This window comes from Ammodytes marinus (genome assembly GCF_949987685.1).
Source record: "Ammodytes marinus genome assembly, chromosome: 10".
Taxonomy (NCBI): Eukaryota; Metazoa; Chordata; class Actinopteri; order Uranoscopiformes; family Ammodytidae; genus Ammodytes; species Ammodytes marinus.
The window spans coordinates 16,409,508-16,419,353 of NC_137214.1; the positions used below are offsets into that span (position 1 = coordinate 16,409,508).

Here is a 9,846-nt window from a genome sequence, read left to right on the forward strand (position 1 = left end):
CACACAGAGAGAGAGAGACAGAGAGCGAGAGAGAGACAGAGATGAAATCTTAAGGTATTATTGGTATGCCGTCCGATGTGCCGTCCCCAGTTGTTTGGAGCTGGACACATTGACAAGGCAATACAGTGTCTGTTTTTATTTGAGATGGCTAATAGAAATAGCAATTGAGAAAGGAAAAATAATCAAAAAGAAAAAACATAATTTAATATATATTTTTGAGAAATATATTGAGAGAACAATGGTTTATTACTCTTAAGATGTCTATGGGTTATATATTGTTTAAAAATAATAAGATAATAAATACATTTTGTTGATTAAGGGATACCTACATGCAACACAAATCATTATTTTCCACCATCACTTTTCTCTTCTGCCTATCAGAATGAATCTACAATTAAACTTATTAAAAAAAATGTATTGCAGATGATAACACACCCATAGATTCAGTTAATAAATGGCACTGGTGTTTTTTAAGTTAAAGCAGCTTTTGACAGTGATTATGGTCCATTGCCAATCAACTGCACTTCTCTCTCTCTTCAACCATTCTCCTCCCTCAAAGCTTTCCGCTACCCCCCCCCCAACCCCAATCACACAGATGTAATTTAAGACTCTGTTTCTGTCCCCCTTGCTTCTCCCAGACTCAAGGGTTTAGGAGCAAATTAGCTCCATAGCTCGGTCAAGCTTAAACACAGAAATACAGCATTTGTTCCGGTTTATTTAAAGATGTCCTCTGCCGATGCTATTGTAGAGGAAACAAGCCAAGCAGACACAGGCAGGGAAGGCAGTCAGGCTGGCATGGTGGAGTGGGCAGGTCTGCTGCAACTGGGATGCCAGCAGCCTGCTGTGCTGACTTTTGGGGAATGCATTGTACTGTTGCTGTGTGCCTGGAGCGAAGGAGCACAGGTTAATTTGAGACCCATCATTAGAAGGGCTATTTGGGCGCTGAGAATTGACGAGGGTGACATTTGCTGTGTCATTATAGAAGTAAATCACATCACAGTGCAGCACAGTTTGTGAACTTGTACCTTGGTCGAAAATGATACAAAATTGCAAAGTCAGTATTAGATACAAGATGTTTTTGGCATAAATAACATTGATGTGATCTATTTTAATATTTGTTTCAAGCAATAACCCCAAAAAACTGTAAAATAACACTTTCTGGCTACAATGGTAGAACCGGTCAAGTCGTTTGCTCTAAGTACAGTAATTTGGCTTTATTGATCAGACTCACATAAAAAAGCTTTCTTTCTCCACTGAGTTTCTGCAGTATTCTGGATTGTCAGTCGGTACAACAGTTTGGTTCTTTTCAGGCATCCTTCCCAGAGGCTTTCTGATATTTCGAGGACACATACGCGTGTTGTATTTGGTGCTATTGCTATCTTGTGAACCTCTCTGCACCCTCTTTTTTTCAGTTTAGCCAAGTTCAGAGTTATTCAGCCAGGCGTAGGTCTTTATATCTTTCTGTCTATAGATCCGGTCCAGTGACTGTACTTCTCTTGTAGTGTATTAAAAAAAATGGCATCTCTTATGGTCTGAAAACCTACATATCATCACAAACTCTCCAGATGTTGAATATGTCATGAAAGAAACCAAGGGTAATGCTTTTAGAGCATTAAAAATGTTTACTTGTGACAATGATACCCTCTAGGAGGCACTGATGGCAGGAGCAGGGCATAATAAGGTGAGGGAATCCTCTCAGCAAAATAGTATTTGTTGCCAGGGCACTGAAGCCAGCACTATCATGTATGTCATCATGACAACCAGTTTGTATTGTTTCCACTACATCAAGCAGTCCATTGGCCAGCGGTCCTGCTTTTGAACAAAACAGTGCTCTGCGATGACATAGTGATTTATAAAACAGCATAGCGATTGCTTTTCTTCCTCCCGCTGCTGTTACACAACTGTTAAATAGATGCTGTTTGTACCAATTTGGAAGCTAGTGCATTGTTTGTCAACACTAGTTTGGAAATGCATTCTTTATACCAGGACCTGCTGTAGAATGTACAGCCTGGGCTGGGAGAGCCAACAGCGACAGAGGGAATACGGACAGTGGAAATAAACACTTGCTGAATTGGGCTTCAGCTGTTTAATTTACATTTTACATTTTAAAACAATTATTGACAGGTGCTTTTAAAGTGTAGCGACTGTAAGACTCGCTCAAAATTGAGTTGACTTGCCATTTTGCCTCAGCTTTGGGGAGGACGGAGGCAGTGCTCGTGGAAGTGACAAGTTGTCAGGCACTCTCTGCAGTGCACGATGGATTAGACAGTGAATTTGTTCTTGATAAATTGACTGGTACTAATGTTCAGGAAAAGAACCAGGCTAATATGAACCCCTGGCTTCACCAGCTGTACAGCAGTACTAACAAGGCTGCCCAGTGAGTCTCATTTTCTCCACAATTAATATTTGACAGAGAGTGGAAGGGATTCTGCTCAGATAGGCAGAAGTGAGAGGAAGATATTTTTGGGTGAAGGATTGATTTAATTACACCCATGTACGTGAGATAGCGGTACTGAGGAGATGAAAGAGGAAGAGAGGCAAAAAAGAAGGAAGCTATGAGGGATGGATCCAGGGGTTGGGTGTCTGTGTGTGCGTGTGTGTGTTTGTGTTTGTGTGCGTGTGTATGTGTTGGCCTGATGTGACTGAACCAGATGCTATGGTGAGACGGGGAGAGGACCCGGTGCTGTGTAGAGAATGATGGCTTGCGCGGTGCGGTAAGGGTGCCCCTCTACTGTTTGTAAAAACAAGACCATCACACTCCATCTTGCCGCTCCCACAGGAGCCAGGCCTCGGGCTGATTTATGGTCCATGGACTGAATTGGCTGGCCGGGATGACAGCAGTGCCTCGGACTCTCCCCGGTGGGTAGTGTAGGAGGCTGCCTGGCCTCAGCTGGCCAGAGAAGTGCCCTAGTGCTGTAGTTAGGGCTAGACTAGATGTTAAGCTCTGTCCCCAGTGCTGGGATCAGTTAGGGCCAAACCTGTTAGGTCTTCTACAGCAATGCTTTGGACTCTTAAACACCATCCAACCAAGCCACAGACAGTCCTCCCTCTATTCTTCCACTGCCATATTTTCTGAATTTTCTCTCCTCCCCTGTGATGCTTCCCTCAGCGCCATATGCATCACAGGCTTCATCAAAACACTGTTGTAACAATTTCAGATTTAATCAATCTTTGCCATGTGACTGCCAGGATGGAAAATTAATATGGAGAGCAATTAGAAAACAGCCATCTCACTGTCAAAGACACACCCCAAGATGAAAGCAGGAAAGTGGAAAAGCATTTAAGCAGTAAACAAAATGTCTTTGGTACAACACTGACAGGGGACAGGGAGTGTTCATCGGGACTATACGGCCACATTTTAAACTCTGTCTGTAGATTGAATTATGTTGGATTTCATACCAGTCCTCTGACACGGCTTTGAAGAGAGACATTATGTCCAGGTTGCTGTTTCCTCTAATAACACCATAGCATTGTCATCCTCTTTTTTCAGGCTATAGACATTTGATAGTTTTTTCGTAGGATTTTGATAGAGTTTAATATTTAACAGAAAAACTGTGAGGAAATCAAAGGGAATCGGTGAAGCCACAAGTAAAGTACGTCTGGGTTTAAATTGCTCTAAATTGCTTGCTTTCATAACAGCTACATCAGAGGAATCATCTCAGTGAAACTGTCTGTTTGTGTGTTCAGGAGTATCTATTTCGATATGACAAAAAAAATAGTGACATTTATGTTTACAGCTACGGCAAAAATGTCAGCATGCAGAGAGAAAAAAAAAGAAAGAAAAAGTAGTTTAAGGCAAAAGTGGCAGATAGTCTTTGAAAAATGATTTATCGCGCCACGCTGCTGTTCCAAATTCTTTTTTTAGGGTTCATCATGCTGTAAAATCAGACTGACTGAATGGTGTCATAGTGAAGTCCCTGTCACCTTGTGGCATCAGTTAAACTAAGAAATAGAGAATGAAGATTCTGAATCTGCACCTGAATCTGGGTTCATGTCAACTCATCAGCCCTGTCTCTGGCCCTCCAATCTAGCCTTCTGTTTTTTTTGTAGCTGCTTACACTCCTCTAATAGGATTACATCATTGTCTTTGACCTTGAGGCTGCTTGCGCTATACTTTTGGAGGGAAAAGCGCCTTTGCTTTCAGAGCCAGCTACCATGATGTGTTAGCCAAACAGGACGTAAAAGAGCTGGCAAGTTTTTCGCGGGAGAGATGCCTCTATTCCAGTGTCATGGGATTTTAGTTTTTTGCTGATTCCTCTTTTTTTTGCTACATTAGCAACAAACAAATAGCACCTCCAGCTGTATGACATGAAGGGATTATTATATGTGGTGCACAAGGGGTAAACTGAGCAATGAGCTTGTCGGGTTGCGGGATCCCCATGCTGAAAGCTGAAGATCTGTCTGCTGTAATTTGAAGTTAAGACGCCCTCATCGTATTGAGGGAAACAGACGGGATTGAATCAGCCGCTGGCAGGCAGCAGATACAAGATGAATTGGCAGGGGACATGAGGGTTTTCCCCCCATGCCCATGCAAAGTGATGCTATTCCAGGTAACTACAAACAGAAAAAAACATGATAGGCTGTATCAGGAGGATTTGGCTTTTGCATTTGAAGGTATTATTTTCCAATGCCATGTGCTTCAATATATACAGTTCATATTCAAAGATCCTCCCAAGTGCCTCTGCCGGTCGTTGGACCTTAATTCAGTATTAAAGTGCAGTATGTTTGATTTGTTAGCAGCGTTGTGTTACTTGTTACATGACTCTTTTTTTGTGCCTCCGCCACCATTAAACTGTCTGATTTTAAAGGTGGAACACTAAAAAACGCAGGCAGTCTCCACCGCATGATGAAGCTGGCCTAGTGATTAATAGGCATTACATGGATAGGAAATGTCTCTAATGACATCCTTCATGTACTGTACTGTGAGGTGTTCCTGGGGCTGATTGGCAAGCTTATTTTCCTGTTGACTTTGAATAGACATTCACAGCAGGAGGGGCCTTCACTGTGTTTTTGCACTTGTTGACTTCTAAGTGCTGCTGTAAAAGCCATTAATGTATCCCTTGCCATTACCGTTTGCTATTCTTTTGGAGTAGGAGGATATTTTGTTTTGTTAGAGGTCGATAGCCTGTCACTTTTTTCATTAAAATTTTGTCTCTTCCATTCGTTGTGGCTCTTTTAGAATAACATCTGCGTTTTATGAAGCTCTGAGCAGAGGCAGGATGTGTGATTCTTAATAGCACTTGGCTTTCGTAACAATGTCATTAACAACCCAGTTGCTCTCCCATAGACCCATAAAGGAAAGGAGAGACAATGCCATTCACTGCATAAGTAGAGAGCATACAACTCGTCTATATTTCTTTGTGCCTTGAGGCTTTTCATACTTTAGAAAGTGCTTTGGGCTGTAGAAAAAGTGAAAGTATTTAGAGGAAATTGCATTCATTACCAAGATGCTTTAAAACTTAATCAGTGAGGAAACATATCTACTTTGCAAAACGCGTCAAACAAGATTTAGAAAGACATTTCCGATAACTAAACGGAGAGTTGAGCACATGTGTACGAGTTTGAAATGCATGATACAACATTTAAATATGTATTGCATATGGAGTTGTTCCATTGCCAGGAAGTACTTATATATTATTTCCAAATATAATTTACAGTGCAATCTTGACTGCCTTAAATCAATACATTGAAAGCAATTTAAAGAAAAAGGATGAATTCAAAATTACAGTGTCACAGTACAAAGCAGTTGCATAGGATTTAAAAAAAGAACATGGGATTTGAAAGGGTTTTAAAAATATACCGTTGTAGTGGACAATCTAATCTCGTATGTGGGCTTTTTTTTTGATTAATCATCACCCTCCATTATGTTTCTGGTACCTGGAAAAAATGGGGTTCTGTTGTGATTACATTATTACCTTCTGATTGGATCCCTTCTCTTCAAACAACCTCCCAGCTCTATGCCTTTTGTGTTCTTGATTGCTGCCCCTCGGACCAATCAGCATTCATGCAAATGTATCTTCATAGATGCATAAAAAATTAATAAAATGTTGCTCATGTTCTGGCTCATAAAATGATTTAAACTCTATATAGATGTTATATGCCATTTATGCTACAGCGTGGTTAATGTGGATAATCGTGTATAATGATATTTTATATGGTGATTCATTTTCACACAGATAAAAAAAAGTCTTTAACTTGGAGATATTGCAATGCCATCCTTTGTAAGGATGTCTCAATCAGCATTTATTGAGAAACACTGCCATGCCTGTGTGTTTCAGTGCGCTGCGTATTTAAGGCATTTAAGGACAAGGGAGGCTGATTCTGTGCTGCCTCTGACTCACAATCGGTCACTTGTGTGTCTGCGTTCCTGATGCTGACAATGATGATTTTAGCCTTTGAGCATGATGATTCTTCCTAGAACTTCCCCCGTCCCCATACTGAGGGATCAAACAGCCCATGATAGCCTTTACTCATTCATTCAGTCATTTAGTGGCCATGTTATCCGTCACTCTCATCAGATTATACTTGGGACATCTCTGGTATGTCTGTTGCTGTGAAAAGCCCCATCTCCAATCTTTAAAATCGATCCCCGGGGCCTAAGCAGAGGTGCCTCTCGTGAGTGCAGGGAAGAAGGGGAGAAAAACAGATCATTAGTGATTTTAATTAGGTGATCTGTCAAGCTGCGATTGCCAGATGTAAGCGTATGCATTTGGGTCGATGGCAATCCCTCACAATCCCCTCCTGTCACCTTGGGCCTCTGGAGCGAAGGATGGCTCTTGCCAGGAGTGAAAAAAAAAAAAAAAAACAGTAGGGGAGCTCAGAAATGTCACAGCACGTACCTGTGCGGCAGCTTCTTTCTCAAGATTGGGAACAGGTGGAATACAAGACAGCACTCTACAGAGGGATTTAGGAACTGTTATGTTTTCCAAGGGGTTGAGTCATTTTGTAAGAGCTTACTACTATGAATTGGTGTTGTTCATGATCAACACTTTAAAAATAAATCAAATCTCCAGATGACACGTGTATCGGTGTATGGAAGATTTCTAGCACAAAGTTATTTCGGCAGAAGAGTCTACATATGTGAATTTAAATAGTTAAAATTACAGCATTTCAGTAAGAGAGCATGCCACGTTGCTTTTATAATGATTCGAAATGATATAAACGAGTGCAGTTATATACATGCTAAGGTAAATCCTCTTTTCACTCCAGGGTTAAACATCATTACATATTTATAACTCGGCGCCAGATGACAGAGACGGAGAAGGAGACAGAGATGAAGCGGGCAACAACACCGCAACTCGTCTGGTGTCTCTCTTTGTGCGATATCTGATTGCACTGTTTAAACCTGCATTTCATTTAGTGGTGCCACCCAAATCCCAATTCATACAAGAGCTGCAAATGGACTTTGGATTTAAAGATACATAATTTAATTGGCATATTAAAAGTGCCCAAAAAACATCCTGCTCTAGTAATAGTTGAGTATGGCTAATTGGACTGCAGTCGTGCTGTCGCAGGAATGGGTTGCAACTAAAAGCAAATCATTAAGAAATATTAAACTTTAGCTGCTATATTTAAAACAAAATGTAGTTCTTGTTATGTTTTCCATTGACTTACATTGTTGTATTATATCACGACAAGTGTCATGTACTAAAATCAAATAAAAACCATGTAGTACATTACAAACAAAGCTCTTATCTCTTCACTTTATCAGTGTGGTGTCCTTGTCCTAATTTTGTGTTTACTTAGATCAAAGGTTGCTCTCTTAACTTGTGTGTTTCTGTCATCCATATGTTGTTTTATATTGCCTTGTTGAAGGGAGACTCCTGAGATTCAAGACTTTCAACGATTGCTTCTGTATTTGTTGTGCATATGCCAAATCATCAATCTCAAATCTTGAAATAATTATGAGACCTGATAAGTGAAAACATGTCCAAAAAAAGACAGAAAGTCTAACATCACGTTTTTCTTTCTTTCTTTCTTTCTTTCTTTCTTTCTTTCTTTCTTTCTTTCTTTCTTTCTTTCTTTCTTTCTTTCTTTCTTTCTTTCTTTCTTTCTTTCTTTCTTTCTTTCTTTCTTTCTTTCTTTCTTTCTTTGTCCCACAACAGAACCTGGTGAAGGCTTCCACTGCCAGGACGAGTGTCGCATCCTGGGCCACTCCGACCGCTGCTGGATGCCGCGCGTCTCTGTGCCGGCGCGCGCCAAGTCGCCAGAGCACCCGGGCGGCCGTAACGTCATCGCGCTGTCCATCGAGGCCACCACTGTAGACGTGCCCCACTACGAGGACGGCACCATCAAGAGGACTTTTGCCACCTTCGGCAAGGACGGGCCCGAGGACGTGGAGCGCGGGGGTGAGATGAAGGGCAAGCAGCGGACTCAGGAGTCTCAGGTGTGCAGCCCCAAGGCCAACGGAGGGGCCGTGCGCGAAGCCGGCAACGGGCGCGAGGCGGCCAGCCCCATCACCTCCCCCGTGCACCTGAAGAGTCCTGCCTCTAAGTCCTCGTCTGCCTACAACACGTTGAAATGTCGCGACGCAGAGCGCATCGCCAACCACAGCCTGCTGCGGCAGCCGGAGGGCAAGGACAGTGAGCCGGCCATCAGAGAGTTCAACACGCTCCTCCACGACAAGGAATCCCCCAGCAGCAAGCGCCTGAAGGACATTGTGCTTTAGCGAGTTTACTCCTATGATACACACCACCCAACAACATGCATACACACATACAGTGTACACTCACATATATGTAACCCGCAATAGCTGTGTGTACACAGAGAAGAAGAAAACCAGGCTGAGGCAATAGAAAGACACACCCTTTTGCAGTATACACTATTGAAGAACCAGCCCGGGCTGACGGACTGTAGTATGCTGCAGTTGTGTGTGTGTGTGTGCTCAAGCCGAGGTAGTGGATGTGGCTTTGTTGTAGTCGCAGTACTTTTTTCCTTGTTTGCTTTTTGTTCGGTTTTCTTTCTATCGGTCTGCAGTGAGTGGACAGGCAGGTTACTGTTGACTGCACGGGAATGGCCAGCCGAGCCCCGCAGCCCTGGCGCCTAAGCAAAGGACAATACGTGTTTGGACACCTGAGGTGCCAATTCTTAAGTACAGTTATGCCTTTCGAACTACTTTTGTATCACAAACTGATATTTGCCTTCTTTGGTTTTGCAGTTTGTTCCAGCTGCCTAAACCGCTCTTTGTTCCTTTGTATAGTGAGCTTCATCGATATAATAAATGACAACAGACATACACAGGATTCTTCAGAAAAACATCTTCAATTGATTCCTTCAACACTTTTCAGTGCATTCGGAAGACAGAAAGGGAGGCCTCTCAATCTCATCTGCCCTTTTCTCTGACTAATAAAGAAACTTTCTCTGACTATCCCTGAGGACATCCTAGTGTCATCAGACTGTGAGCTCTTTACAGTATTTATATTTGATCAAGGATGGAGCTGAATGAACTCTTGCTCTGTGCAGCCGCTGTCAACACTGGAAGTGGACCTGACGGATCCTTGTGTTCAAATTGAGTTGTATCAAAAAAATAAATACTTTCTGCTTTTGAAATCTCCTGTGCCCAACCTTGATTGTAGCCAGTGGAGCACAAATTAGAACGTTGTGCTCTGGTCTTGTACTTTTTTGACTTTTGACTATGGGGCTAGGATAGAAGGGATCGTCACTCATGTCTTGCTATGTGGAACTCTCTGTAGGGTTTACTATTATCATTTTTAATAACCCGTTGTTATGTGACAATCCCTTTAATGTTTTGTTTCAAGAGAAAAAAACGAATAAACATTGGTGTTCAACTGAAGCTACAGTAGCGTTTGTTACACAAACACAAAAAAAAACAAAAAACATATATGC

At 42.0% G+C, this 9,846-nt stretch overlaps 1 protein-coding gene across 1 annotated transcript in view; it reads left to right on the forward strand.

The window, feature by feature from the left end:
* The window catches only part of pcdh19 (protocadherin 19), a 52,095-nt gene extending 43,130 nt beyond the window's left edge, over positions 1 to 8,965 (forward strand). The window contains exon 5 of the mRNA XM_080035791.1: positions 8,106 to 8,965. Coding sequence (XP_079891917.1) covers positions 8,106 to 8,668 — 563 coding nt within the window. The 3' untranslated portion in view covers positions 8,669 to 8,965. The remainder of the gene's footprint in view (positions 1 to 8,105) is intronic.
* The last annotated feature ends 881 nt before the right edge of the window (positions 8,966 to 9,846 follow it).